The sequence below is a fragment of the Mesoplodon densirostris genome, chromosome 3 (genome assembly GCF_025265405.1).
Source record: "Mesoplodon densirostris isolate mMesDen1 chromosome 3, mMesDen1 primary haplotype, whole genome shotgun sequence".
NCBI classification, from domain to species: Eukaryota; Metazoa; Chordata; class Mammalia; order Artiodactyla; family Ziphiidae; genus Mesoplodon; species Mesoplodon densirostris.
This window is the reverse complement of record NC_082663.1, coordinates 145,678,143-145,692,667: the sequence shown is the minus strand read 5'-3', so window position 1 is coordinate 145,692,667 and position 14,525 is coordinate 145,678,143. Positions and strand designations below refer to the sequence as shown.

Here is a 14,525-nt window from a genome sequence, read left to right as displayed (position 1 = left end):
GACAGCACCCATCCCCCAGGGTTCGTGTCATTTTTCACCAGTGCCCTGCGGCCCGGCCCGGGTTTTTTTGACATCACAGAGGAGGTGCACCGCTGTCATCTGTGGCCCCTCAGCGAGGGCTGGTGTTCCTTCTTTAGCATCTTATCTGCAGTCCCAGATCCTCCTGCAGGCTATGCGCCACACAGACCAGCGGCCAGCAGAGGCCCTTGCTTCTTCCTTCCCTGCTGGTGGGCGTCCCTTTGAATGGCTTGTTGCATGACCTCCTCCTCGGCCTTTATTATAAAAATGACTGCCTTCACGTGTACAGAGGGTGAAAACTTCCCCTCCCTCCTCTGCACCCCAGTTCCTGTCTCCAGGCTCTTGTCTTACCAGAGAATGAGAACAGTGGCATCAGACTAGCCCCCAGTTCTGCTCTCTCGCAGCTGATGGAAGTGGCATCGAGAGCCTTCCATATCCCACGGCCGCCCGGAGTATCCCATACGCTCTTCACGTGACCCGTGACCCGATGCCCATAGGGGACGTTCGGGTATTTTTTTGCTTCTTCGATAGTTGCTTCTCAAGTTCGTTGTTGAGCTCACAAGCGAGGATTCCCACGGGGCAGGCTCCTAAAAGAGGGATCACTAGCTTGAGGAAAACTTGAATTTGAATCAGTAGCCTCCAGGGGGGCCCATGCCCGCTGGCCCTCCCGGCCTGGTTCTGGGCACCCCCTCGGGTCCCACACAGGTATATATGGTATGTGGCTCACTTGGAGCCAATGATAGGAAAGCTAACTGTCTTTACTTTAATCATCCTCGTTACCATGATCGATTGTTCTGAGTCTAGCATTTTCCTCCCAGGCACAGCTTGGTCTTTGCTCCATGTCGGGGAACCAAGTTATACAGTGACCTTCACCTCAGCTCCATCCTCTGCACAGAACACAGATCACTTAAAACCCTGGCAGGTTTTTTTCCCCAAGCAGAGGTGATCAGGGACATTTTTCAAACCAGCTCTTGTCCCTCGGCTTTTGTGTTTTGCGCCTGGATCTCTCTCCTTCCAGAACTAGGATCAGGAATGCACATTCCCTAGATGTGCAGTTGTGGCTCTAAACCCAGGACCATTCATCTCTAGGGACCGCTGGTCATCTGTAGATATCTTACCTGCCCTGTACCTTGATGTATTTATTTGCTGTGGCTGCAGCAAAGTACCACGAACTGGGTGGCTTAAACTAAAATGGAAATTTATTGGGAATTCCCTGGAGGTCCAGTGGTTAGGGCTCTGTGCTCTCACTGCCGAGGGCTTGGGTTCAGTCCCTGGTCAGAGAAGTAAGATCCCACAAGCCCTGCAGTGTGGCCAAAAAAAAAAAAAAGAAAAAAGAAAAAGAAAGAAAAAGAAATTTATTGGCTCATATTTATGTACGCTGAGTGTCCAAAATCAAGGTGTCAGCAGGGTTGGTTTCTTCTGTGGAATTCGAGTGGCTTGCTGGCAACTTGGGGGTTCCCAATCTCTGTCTTATCTTCACATGCCGTTCTCCCTGTGTGTGTGTCCAAATTTCCCCTTTTTCTAAGGACACCAGTCACAGAGGCTTAGGGGCCCACCCTTCTCCAGTATGACCCCATCTTAACTAATGACATCTGCAAAGACTCTTGTTTCCAAGTAAGATCACATTCTGAGGTACTGGAGGTTAGGACATCAATATGAATTTTGTGGGGGACACAATTTAACTCATGGCAGTTGGTAAGGATGCTCTCTGAGTGCAGCTCGGACTCCAGGGCCCCTGGGAGGCTGGTGCTCATGCATGCTACGTCTTTTCCCTCCGAGTCTGGCGGCAGCTGCCGTGGTCTTCATCCTGATGCCTAAACCACTCCCTGCTCTGTACTCTGTCCTTGCTGTAGTGCTCAGTCTTTTATGATCTGGGCCCTGATTTGGCCACTGTTCAAGGTCCCCATTTCAGGTGCAGCATTAACGTAGGCCTTTGTGTGTCTCTGGGAAGGAAGTCAAACGTGGGCACTGTCTGCTTCATGTGGGCAGAGAGCTTCTGGGCATCTGGGACACCCTGTGTGTGACCCCCTGGGTGTTCTGGAAGAACCCCATCCATTGGTGGCCGAGGCTGGCTGCCCTGGCAGCTTGCAGGCATCAGCTGTATTTGCCCGTAAGAGCCGGGCTTCTCTGTGCCAGGGAACTGCCAACTCCCTGCTGCCAGCCCAAGGCGGGGCTGGTCCCGATTGGAGCAGCTCCTCTTCTGGGGAAACTCCACACAGTACTTGAGGAGATCCAGAATTGGGGGAATGGAAATGAGGAAATGATTCAGACAGACAGTGCAAGGGACTGGGGGAAACAATTAGAAATGCTAAAGAAGACCAAAACACTGATAAATATCTTGGTTCTTTACTGCTCACTTCCTCACAGCACTAATCAGCAATACTCTGAGACACTTTTTTTTTAAGGGCTGGGCTGGGTTCTAAGGGGCCACGCATGGCGTTACCACATTTCATCAATTACGTGCGCACTTAAAAAAATTTTTTTTACCTTCTCAAACCAGATGATTCAGGTGAATTAGCATTAATTGGCAACATTTTTCTTTTTGGGGGGTGTCCAGGGCCATTAGTGCATTTGGGGACCAGTGCCTGCTTTGAGTTGATGAAATCTAGAAACTCCTTAAATCCTTATTACAGTGACCCTGTGTGGAAGTGCTGTTACAACCAGCCCACTTTGCAGATGAAGAAACTGAGGCTCAGAGGGCAGAGTCACCTGTCCAAGGCCTCTCAGCCCATCAGTGGTGGAGTCCTGACCCAAACAGACTGGGAGGTGGCGGGAACCAGTGGAAGCCACCTGAATTGTGTGGAGGGGCTCCCTTTTCATGTCACGGTCCTGCCGGATCAGGCCAAACCTCAGGGCAGAGGTTGCTAAACTGTGACCCCCGACACACACCCCGCACCTCCCTCTTGCCATCTGCAAAATGGGAGTAATAACAGCCCCCCCCCCTTGCCCCCAACTCGATGAATGAATAGTCGTAACAGGCCTATAGAGCGGGCCTGATGTGTAGCAAGTGCTTGCCACTGGCAGCTCCTGGATTTTGTCTGTTTTTGCTGCTAAAAAATAAAAAGATGGACATTTTCTGGTGGCCTAGTGGTTAGGATACAGTGCTTTCACTGTGGAGGAAAGTAAGCCACGGCTTGACCAGAGACGTAATTCCGGAGCTGTGTTAAAACCTCGCTTTGACCTTCAGGTTTTCTTTTTCCTCATAGGATGGTCCAGCAGTTTGGGGTGGACTTCGAAAAGAGGATCGAGGGCTCTGGAGACCAAGTGGACACGCTGGAGCTCTCCGGGGGTGCCCGGATCAATCGCATCTTCCACGAGCGGTTTCCCTTCGAGCTGGTGAAGGTAGCACTGCCCGGGCCAGGCCCTCTGGTCAGCCTTGACCCTCCTGCTCAGTCTGCCTTGAACCCGGCCTCCTCCCAGGCCACGAGGTCTCGAGCTCCCACTTCCAGGCCCGGGCCTCCTTCCCTGAGCTTAAGAGATTTCCAGCAGAGCTGTATGAAAGTTCCATTTGTTCCTCTGAATACATGTTCTTTGCAAAGTACATAGAAAATATAGGTAAATTCACGTGGGAAAATGTCCCCAGCATGTGGTTGAAAGGGGAAAAGCAGATTATGGAGCCAGCATGTGCAACAGAACATACAGATGATAGTTACAACATCCTTCATATGAAATCATACACGCATGTCTAGATGTGTGTCTTTGCAGAGACAGACCTGCAAGTTTATTCACAAAATGTCAGCTCTGGGTGCTGGGATTGGAGGTTTTCTTTTTGTTTTAATTGCTTGAAGTTTTATACTTTTTTACAGTGAGCATGTGCCATCTTTGTAAAAACCAGTCATGTTCTTTTCAATAGAAGAGCAAAAGCTAAAAGGAAAAAAACACCCATAATCCTAACACCCACAGACAATGCCTCTTAGCACCTGGATGTGTGTCCTTTGAGAATTATTTCTGTGCAAATGCAGGCAAAAAGCCTCCCTGCATCCACAAACACAGTACATATATTCATCCATACCAGTGTGTGCATATGTATTTTTTAAAAAATTAATTATGTATCTTTGTATTTTTTTTTAATATAATTTGCCATCTTTCCAAACTAGTGTATACATTTCATGCATTGTCAGTGGCAAAACACTATCTTATTTTATGACTGTCCCATCGTTCATTTAACCAGTCTCCCATTTTGGGGCATTTAGGTTCTTTGCACATTTTTCAGCAGTTACGGATGGTTTTGTGAATGTAGCTAATTCTTGATTAATTCCTCAAGATAAATTCCTAGAGCTCTTAAAACGACCTTGTGACAGTGTAGGTATGTTTTGATTTGTACTGCCACATAGCCCAGAAGAAAGTTTATTTGAGTTGATTTTCCTTCCAAGAGAGCAAGAGTGTTAGTTTCAGAGCATCCTTGCTGAAACTGAGTTTTAATGTTCTTGAAAATGTTGACCAATTAAATATTCTGCCCTATGAATATAAATGGTACACAGGAGGTGACATTCCCTAGGTACAGACCTGATGTGGCGGTGCCTCAGGTACCTCCTTGCATGTGTTTGGTTTGTCTCTTCTCAGATGGAGTTCGATGAGAAGGACTTAAGACGGGAGATCAGCTATGCCATTAAGAATATCCACGGAGTCAGGCAAGTTCCCCGGGGGGAGGCGCCGTGTTCCCTTCACCTCCATGGTGCCACCCTGCAGCGAGTCAGTCCCCACAATCCTTGGGGTGCCCCGACTGGGGGACCTGGAGAGGGCTCTGGGATGGTTTGCAGTAGCTGTCAGTCTCTCCCTCTGGGTGTCCAAAGGCACTCGAGGGTGGATGTGCTTACTTCTGTGTGGATCTGTCATAAGCCCCACGGCTGTCCACTGCCCTTGGGTTAAACATGGGTTAAAGGGCCCAGTTACAGTGGTCAGCCAAGTCAGAAAGCTCGCTGCAGATTTGCCCTGGGGGGTGGGGAGGAAGTCAGAGCCAAGGCACGATTGCAGGAGCCCCAGCATTTGTCCCCGTCATGGGTGCCCCGGACGCCTCCTGGGTCCCCACCATTTTGTTCCCGCCCTCCACTCTTGTGTCACTGTGGGGTCCTCAGATTGCCCTGGGGGGTTCCAGGTAGCGGACGTGGGCTTCTGACCCCCAGACTTGCTGCAACCTTGGCTCTCTCGGGAACCCAGCCCGTGCCTATGAAATCGCTGACCGTGCTTTGTTTCTCTCTGACTTATCTCCCCTGCCCCCCCGCCCTGGGTACGGATGGTTTTAGGACCGGGCTCTTCACCCCGGACTTGGCATTCGAGGCCATTGTGAAAAAGCAGGTCGTCAAGCTGAAAGAGCCCTGTCTGAAATGTGTCGACCTGGTTATCCAGGAGCTAATCAATACAGTTAGGCAGTGTACCAGTAAGGTATTGGACCCTCGGCAGGGTGACTCCTGGCCTTGTGGAAACGGGGCTGTGGGAGTTTGGTATCAGGCTCCCAGTGCTGCTTGGCCTATGCCCCGCTGGTCCCCCTCCCTCCCCTTCCCAGATTGCCTCAGTTTCCAAGAACGTGGCCTCTACCCAGAGGCTGGGGCAGAAGCGTTTTGGCCTGGATGCAGCCCGGGGGTGCCAGGCCTCCAGATTCCAGACTGGTGGGCAGGGCTCCCTGGGACCCTGATACCAAGCTTAGCATGTGTCTGATGGGGGTCTTGCTGGGCTGTTGCTTTGCTGTCTTCTGGGAAGCAGAGAGGGACCTCGCGTCACCTGCTGGAGGCCAAGCTCCCTGAACCTCCCTGCCCCTCACAAATGCCTTCTTGACAAATGCCTGGCACCCTCAGGCTTTCCTGGAGCCAGCCACTTCCCTGTCCCCAAGGCGCCGAGAAAGGCCCAAACGCCAGCGGCCTAAGGAGTGCTCGGCCCTGGGCCGCCCCTACCAGCCTCCACCAGCTCCCGCAGGAGCAGTGCTGTCTCCAGGCAGCGGCCCTCGGACCCCCGGCCTGATTCCCGGGGCAGCACATGTTGGCCAAGGTGCTGAAGCGCTTCCTGGTGGCCAGTTTGTGCTTGCACGTCCCCCATGGCCGTGGAGCTCTGGGTCGGCCTTCCAAGGCAGGAGTTTCTGCTTCATCCTTCTGTTCTCAGTCTGGAAAAGCCCACATTTGCTTCTTAAGCTTCTTTGATTGGAAAAGGGAAGGGAAAGAAACCCAGATGGTTTGGAGATGTTCGTCCTAGAGCTCATTGTCACAGATACGAAAAGGAAAGGCCTCCCCAAACCTTTAGCTGTTCGTACGCTGACTCCCATCTGTAGCACTTTTATAATTAAACCCCAGACTGAGCCCACCCCTTGGACCCAGGTCGCCTCTTGATCCGAAGCAGCTTCCGGGGCAAATGCGGGCGCAGGCTCCTCCATGCATGTCACTAACCAGCTGACTCTCGTTTCTTCTTTCTCTGTCTCCCGTCCCGCGTGTGTGGCCTGCACTGCCCCTGGGTGTCTTTTTACCTCATCCCGCCCTCCGCATGACCCAGGACGGGGCTCTTCACCCCCGACATGGCCTTTGAAGCCATTGTGAAAAAACAGATTGTAAAACTCAAAGAGCCGAGTTTGAAGTGTGTTGATCTCGTGGTCTCAGAACTGGCCACGGTCATTAAAAAGTGTGCCGAGAAGGTAACAGAAGGTTTCATTATTATCACCTATGCATCTGTCCCCCATCTTCTCTTTCCCATCTGAGTCTTAACCCAAGCATCTGGGAAACTCTGCCTCGGCAGGAACCCCCTTCCGTGGGCCAGTGGTCGCTTGGAGACATCTCAGCTTTGCCTTGGCAGACACAAGGGGGTGGGCCAGTCGCACTTGGGTTCCACCTTTGCATTTTGGGCCTCTGATGGGGATGGAAGGCCTTTGATGTGACCAGATGCACTTACTAAGCAGGCAGCAGGGATGAGTGTCCATGCCCATCCCTGGAACACTTTGAGAAAGGTGGTTTCCAGACTGCCACCAACGCGGTGAAACACTTCGCCCGTGTGCTGATCTGCGTGTTCTTACATCACAAGGCATTTAAGAATTTTTCAGAATTCCTTGGCGGTCCAGTGGTTAGGATTCTGCAGTTCCACTGCAGAGGGCCTGGGTTTGATCCCTGGTCCGGGAACTAAGATCTCACAAGCCGCGTGGTGTAGCCAAAAAAGAAAACGGAATTTTTCCTCTAGTGATTTTGACCATTTGCTCAGTTTTTCCCAACTCGTCGTCTTTCCCCAAACCATGGAAATTGGGCTTCTGTGCGTTGGTTTGTTTGCTGCTGCAAAGGCTGGGGCAGCGGGGGTGTCAGAGGAGTGGATCCCAAAGGTGAGATGATTGGGAGCAGTTTCCCGCCCCCCGCAAGGGAGTCCCTCCGAGGTCGATGGCCCAGATGCTGGCCCTCCCCCCATTCTAGAACGGGCGCTGCTGCGCACTCCTGAGCTGCGCTCGGACCCTCGCCCTGGTGACCCAGGGGCTTTAATTACACTGTGTCCTTGCTCTCACCCAGCACTTCGAGGGAGGGGGGTGGCTGTCACCCGCTTTCTCTGCCACTTTCCACCTCTGAAACGCATTCTCGAAAAGCACCTCTGCTTGTATGCGGGCACCCTCTTGGTCTCTCCGGCCCACCGTCCCCCCACCGTCCACTTCCTGTCTCCCGGCTGGAGCAGCTCTGAGACAGGAGCGGGGTGGGGAACCAGTGGGCACACTCCATGTCACCCCCCCTCCGCCCATGTTTTCCGTTTGGCTCACGTTGCTGCCCAAGCCACGAAGACCCAGCCGACGCCGCCACTCTGCTTTCCCTCCAGCTCAGCTCCTACCCCCGGTTGCGAGAGGAGACCGAACGAATCGTCACCACTTACATCCGGGAACGGGAGGGGAGGACCAAGGACCAGGTACTGGCTTTTTGTTTCATTCTTCAGATACAGTTTATGTGCAGTAGATCTTGGTTGTGCAGTATGAGTTTTGACAAATGCATACTGCAAGGTCACCACCACCTCACCCAACATACAAAACAGTTCTGCTACCCCCCGCCAAATCCCCATCCTTGTGCCCCTTTGTCAATCCCTCCCCGACCCCCAGGCCCACAGGCCCCGGCAACCACTAGGCTGCTCCCCGTCCCTGTAGAATGTCATGCGAACAGACTCTTGGCTGTGGTAGCCTTTTTTTTGCAGTACACGGGCCTCTCACTGTTGTGGCCTCTCCCGTTGCGGAGCACAGGCTCCGGACGTGCAGGCTCAGCAGCCATGGCTCACGGGCCCAGCCGCTCCGCAGCATGTGGGATCTTCCCGGACCGGGGCGCAAACCCGCGTCCTCTGCATCAGCAGGCGGACTCTCAAAAACACTGCGCCACCAGGGAAGCCCCTAGACTTTCTTTTTTTATATATATATATTATTTTCCATTATGGTTTATCCCAGGAGATTGGCAGCTGTTTATTCAAACTGGAACCGAAACAAGCCCACCTGTTGTATTTGCTTGTGAGATCACCTTGTATAAAACAGTCCCTCTGCCCTTGACATTGACGGAGAAGAAACTTGCTCATTTGTCCTTTATAGGGTCCCCCATTCCCTCGAAGCTTCTGTAACCTGGAAGTTTTGTGAAAAGCTTGAGAGATTCTAATTTGTTTTGTTGTCATGGTTGGCAAGAATGCTACTGTCCCTTCCATACACACCAGAACCCCCTGTTGCCCCACTGTTGTCATGGCTGGACTCCGGGGCAACAGGACTCAGACCTTCTAAACCAGCAACAGTGTCTCCCATGGACGGAGCACCCCAGCATTTTCCAGCAACCCCCAAGATCCGAATGCCTGGCCCGCTTTATGCTTGAGGGTTCAGAGGCACAGTGAAGTGACAGGACTGTTTAAGGGCCTGTGTCTTATCTGAGACGACATCCTGGCTGGCTGGTGTGTGCCTTTGTGCCCGTGTGTTTCATTTTAATGTCCTCACCTGGCCAAATTACCTTTGCCAGTTTTTTGTTTGTTTTTAATTTTACCTAAGTATAGTTTTTCTGGTTTTTTAAAAAATTTTATTTATTTTTGGCTGCATTGGGTCTTCGTTGCTGCGTGCGGGCTTTCTCTAGCTGTGGTGAGCGGGCGCTACTCTCCGTTGCGGTGCGCAGGCTTCTTATTGTGGTGGCTTCTCTTGTTGCAGAGCATGGGCTGTAGGCACGCAGGCTCAGTAGTTGTGGCTCGCAGGCTGTAGAGCGCAGGCTCAATAGTTGTGGTGTACGGGCTTAGTTGCTCTGCAGCATGTGGGATCTTCCCAGACTAGGGATCGAACCTGTGTCCCCTGCATTGGCAGGTGGATTCTTAACCACTGCGCTACTAAGGAAGCCCTTTACTGAAGTATAGTTGATTTACAATGTTGATTAATTTCTGCTGTACAGGAAACTGATTCAGTTATCCATGTATATACATTCTTTTTCATATTCTTTTCTGTTATGGTTTATCACAGGATATTGAATATAGTTTCCACCTTTGCCGTTTTAATGAGGCACTTATAGCATGCCAGACACTACTCTCAACACGACATATTGTGACCTATTTAAGCCTTTGCAGTGAGGCCTTATTGCCCTGTTCCAGGCCTCGGAGGCCGCACTTGCGGCTACCACATTGGGCTGCCTCACTCTGCTCTTTTGGCCCAGTCTTTCTCACTTGTGAGGCCTTGGTGTCTGGAAGCACCCATGCCCCCTTTCCCCTGCAGATGGGCCCCAGGATATGGGAAGGGGTGGGTGGGTGACCGCTGTTCTGCCTGGGAAACAGCGTGGTTGTTCCGGGGCACCCCCTGCTGGCGGGTGCGGGAAGTGCTCTGGCAGCGGCCCCTCCCTGCCACGCTGGGCTCTGTACTCACCATGACCCACGCTTCCCCCCAGATTCTTCTTCTGATCGACATCGAGCAGTCCTACATCAACACGAACCATGAAGACTTCATTGGATTTGCCAAGTATGTACTTTTCAAGATAGCGGCTGGTGGGGTGGCATGAGTGTCCACCCTCAGAGCCACGCCTTGAGAAAAGCGGTCAAGTTGGGATTCCGCTGCTGGGCCGGGGCACGAAGGTCTCTCTGTCATGGGTCCCCAGGTGAAGCGCGGGGCCATCGGAGAGCATCTGGAAGCTTTGCTGGGTAGCAGCGACCCCCCAGCCTCGTTGTCCCCAGTGCACCCCCTGTGGGGCATCCCCATGGTTAGTTTACGGAGGAAAGGGCAGTCCAGTGGTCAGAGGCTTCGAGAAAGGGCAAGGCTAACTAGCGTTCAGTGCTTCCTTTCCTGCAGGATTTCTCAGAGCCTTTCGTAGACTCACGTGCAGCTTTCCCAGTCTCCCCCACATGCACTGGGCCCTTTCACTGAGCAGCTCAGGGGCTCAGGGCTCCAGGGGCTGCTCTTTGGGAAGTGCCACCAGGATTTGCATGGCTTCTGTCTATATGCTGTAGATTTAAAACTAGAACCTTCCACGGCACCTGGATAAGGGGCCAGAAGAGCAGGGAGCTGATTTCAGCAGGATATAAATATAAATGCTGGTGGCCTCCAGTGTCACCCACTGATGCCATCAGCCCCCCGCCTCGGTGAGTATCACACAGATTGTTCTGATGGCTCATGAAGGTCCTCTTTCCGGAGCCTGATAGAATAACAGGCGGTTGGTAGCCAGCCTCCTTGTATTTGTTTAGCCAATATCGCTGGTGTGCTTTCATTGCACCAGGCCCTGTGATAACAGCAGTGAGCAGGCCTAGACCCAGGTCCCCACCCTGAAAGGAAGGTCCTGCGCCAGGGACAGAGCTGCCCCCAGGCAGTTCAGACACAGTGTGGTCAGTGCCGGGGTCGGGCTGTCCACCGCCCGTGGGAGTCTGGAAGGTGGCCTTGTGGCCTGGTCTTGGGGGTGCAGGGAGGAAGGGGCTAGCAGGCTGGGCAAGAGGGTCTTCCCGTCCAGGGTCTCTGCTGGCTGAGTAGTTCCCTAGGTAGCCATTTATCAGTGCACTCAGCTCTTCTGTGCTGGACACGTGGTCGGTGAGTGGAATGAATGAATGAGTGAATGAATGAATGAATGGAGGGCATGATTAGAAGCTGCTGCCCCAGCCCAGATGAGCTGAGGGCCCCGGCCGGACTGCCCCTGCTGTGGGGAAGGCTGAGGGGCCCCGGCCGGGGATTGCCCCTCAGGCTGGGCTCTCAGCCTGGGGAAGCAGCCCCACTTGCTCCTGTTCCCCCAGCAGCCGGGTGTGTGGGGCCTGAAAACGCTGGTCCCCCTTTTCAGGTTGCTGCTGCTTTCCTCACCTTGATGTCTCTGCTTCTCACACTTCATCCACAGTTCCTTCTCACAATCTCTCCTGTTTTTCCTTTGACCACTCCACTCTTTCCTCTGGATTCCTGGGCCTTCCCACTTGCCCCAGCTGTTACTATACTGAGCAGCTGGTGACCGGGTGGGTATTGCCTGCTGTGTGCCTTTTCCCTAGTGTGTGAACGGGGGACGCCCTGGCTGGGGGCGGGGCCCAGGGTGCCAGGCTCCGCCCGGCCCAGGCCCAGGCCCCAGCCCTGGGTGGGATGTCGCAGGGGCCCCCAGAATAGCCACAGAGCACTGCCTTTGTCCTAGGACGGTGAACAAGCCAGACTTGGGCCTTGCCTTTTCAGAACCCAGAGGCTGAGGACCCACACGCTGTCATTAAGCCAGGTCTCATAAGGAGGATGTCAGTTGGAAAGGAGGGCAGGTGGAGGGGCTGTGGGAGAGGGCAGTGAGGGACGAGGATTGGAGAGACCTTCCCAAGGAAGTCACGACGGCCAGGCGATGGGGCCGGAGCGGGGTCAGAGAGCACTGGAGACAGGGAAGGAAGGCTGAGAAGCAGGAGCGTGAGGAGGCCAAGGCAGGGTGGAGGGGAGAGGTCAAGGCCTCTTCGCCAGGAGGGCCGGCAGGCCAAGGGGAGCATTTTGGATTTCCCCCCCAACACACACCACACACACACACACTACACACGCACACGCACCACACACACACACACCACACGCACCACACACACGCACCACACATGCACACACACGCACACCACACGCACCACACACACCAGACACACACCACACACACACACACACACCGAGGAGGCAAGGGAAAGAGGAGCTGCCAGGCATGTGTGAGACCCAGGAAGCCCTTAGGAAGTAGAGCATCTGGAACCTCACCAGCACCCAGACATCACTGTGAGTGGCTTAGCTCTGTGTCCTTCAGACACTATTGATCCACCTCCTTCCTGTGCTTAGAAGTTCTGGGGTGTTTCCTCACTGCCCTCGAAACACTAAAAACAAGGCCCAGAGAAAAAGTCCTTGTAGTAAATGTATTGATTCTTAGGGAAATCATTGGATAAATTCCACTTCCATTCTTTTCTTTTTTTTCTGCGCCGCACGGCATTTGGGAATCTTAGTTCCCTGACCAGAGATTGAACCCATGCCCCCTGCAGTGGATGCGCAGAGTCTTAACCGCTGGACCGGCAGGGAAGTCCCTCATTTCCATTCTTAATGTTTCACCGTTTACTGATCTAGGAACAGAAGCCTACTTCCTTAACACACATGCACGCACGCACGCATGCACGTGCACGTACACACACACACACACACACACAGAGGCACACACACTACCTTATCCAACAGCCAGCTTGAACTTTAAGGTAAAATCCCAGAGGCAGCCAGTAAAGGGATTAAACAAGATGTTTTGCCTTTTCTTATTTCAAAAGTTCCAGCTAAAACAGTATGATACGAAAAGACAATATGACCCCTAAGTAACAGGAGTTAACAGTTGGTTGCCGGTGGTGATAATGATGGTCCGAGTAGAAAATATATTAGGACAAACAAGGGAGCTGAGTAGGTGCCCACGTACAAAATAAAGGAGACTTGATATGTCTGTCTGTTGTGAGCTAGCCAGCAAACAACATAGATGAAGAAGAAAAGAGATCTGGGACTGTAGGTAAATAAGGGACCTTGCAGAAACACATTGACCTTGACTGCCCTCTGACTTGGGTCAGGAGCCATCCAAGATGAGTAGCGTTTTCATGGTGAGCAGCTGTCCCACAGCCTCATCTCCCAGGCTGGATGGCCCTGTGGTCAGAGCCGCTCTGGGCCTGGTGCCCGGGCCAGGATGGGAGGAGAAAGCGGGAAGAAGCCGCAAGTTTGACCCCCCAAACACTGAAGGTTACTCTGAAGCCAGCATGGCTACCTCCCAGCCACTTGGGAATCCAGCTTCCCATGCCCGCTCTTGGAAGTGCCAGGACCCAGTGACTCCTAGAAATAGCTGGCACTCTCAGGAGTGGCCGAGATCAGGGATGAGAAGTCAGGGTTTAATTCGGTATCTCGTTCGTTCCACGAGCCCGCTCTCTTTCCCTTGGGCAGTCCTTCGTACACGGGGGGCTTCTCTCTGCCTCTGCCCTTGGTGCCCTTGGCCCCCACTCGGGAGAGAACCCCGCCTGGGCCACGAGGGCCTCTTGCTCCTCATCCCTCTGGGCTTCCCGCCGCATGAGCTCTCTCTGTGCTTTGGTTTCAGCGCCCAGCAGAGGAGCACCCAGCTGAACAAGAAGAGAGCCATCCCCAACCAGGTAACCGCCCACCCCTGCACCCTCCGCGGCCCACAGCTCCACCCTCGGGGGTGGGAGAGCGCTAAGGGACCACCGAGGCCAGCGATGGTACCTGGCTCATAGCATGTCCCGCCAGAAACCGCCCCCACACCCCGCCAGCCTCTCAAGTCCACTTAGGTTTTGATATTTTGGGAAACCAAAGGGGAGGGGCAGCCCAGTCCCTCTGGTGTCTGCAGCCACACTGGGTTCCCGGGCCCAGCCCTGGAGACTCAGAGCCTGGGGGGAGGCTGGTTATGACGGGCGGGTCTGGGGAGCCTGGGGGTGCTTTGATCCCCATACCTGGAGAAACCCAGAGCTGTATGGGGGGTTCTCTACCTTGATGTCATGCCCCAACCAGAGGCCTTGTGAAGTAAGAACAGCTTTATATAGGCCAGTATTAGGTGCCCTTTTTTTTTTTTTCCTGCTTAAGAAAACACATCATCTTTGCAAAAATTTCTGCCGGTGTCCCCTGCCTTCTCCACGTCGGGCGGGGGTCGGGGTGGGGGCTCTGCTGTTTATCTTGCACGATGACAGAGCCCTCTGGAAAAGAAAGGTGTAACCATTGCATGATTTTTTTTTGCGCTTGCCATAGGTAATACATATATTGTTGCTTTTTCATTTCGGGAGATGATAATGAATTAAATATTAACACCATGAATATAATTAATAGCATGTAATTTTTTTTTCTTTTGCTGTTTTCTCCCCCTGCTCTTCTCTCTCCTCATTTTTGTGCCTTTCCTGCTTTTTCTCCATCCCCTCATGTCCCTTACGTCTCTTTTCCTCCGCCTGCTCTTCTTTGATTTCCCCACAACCCTAACTTTGCATTTTCAAAGGGGGAGATCTTGGTAAGTACTCACTTAGTGTGGTAGCAAACATTAGAGAACCTGGTAGTGGTGGAGACCACGCCACCCCATAATAGCCCCTCCCCCACCGCCACCCCCTGCCAAAAATAAATAAATAAATAACAGAAC

At 53.0% G+C, this 14,525-nt stretch overlaps 1 protein-coding gene across 8 annotated transcripts in view; it reads left to right on the top strand.

The window, feature by feature from the left end:
* Nucleotides 1–14,525, top strand: part of DNM2 (dynamin 2) — a 92,722-nt gene that overhangs the window by 56,966 nt on the left and 21,231 nt on the right. For 3 of the 8 annotated variants that reach the window (XM_060094137.1, XM_060094132.1, XM_060094130.1), the window contains exons 8-14: nt 3,225–3,360; nt 4,582–4,649; nt 5,262–5,400; nt 7,786–7,872; nt 9,849–9,919; nt 13,485–13,536; nt 14,388–14,399. In XM_060094137.1, coding sequence (XP_059950120.1) covers nt 3,225–3,360; nt 4,582–4,649; nt 5,262–5,400; nt 7,786–7,872; nt 9,849–9,919; nt 13,485–13,536; nt 14,388–14,399 — 565 coding nt within the window. Of the gene's footprint in view, nt 1–3,224; nt 3,361–4,581; nt 4,650–5,261; nt 5,401–6,495; nt 6,635–7,785; nt 7,873–9,848; nt 9,920–13,484; nt 13,537–14,387; nt 14,400–14,525 lie in introns of all 8 variants that reach the window. The other 5 variants (XM_060094133.1, XM_060094131.1, XM_060094136.1 and 2 more) reach the window with 3 other exon arrangements.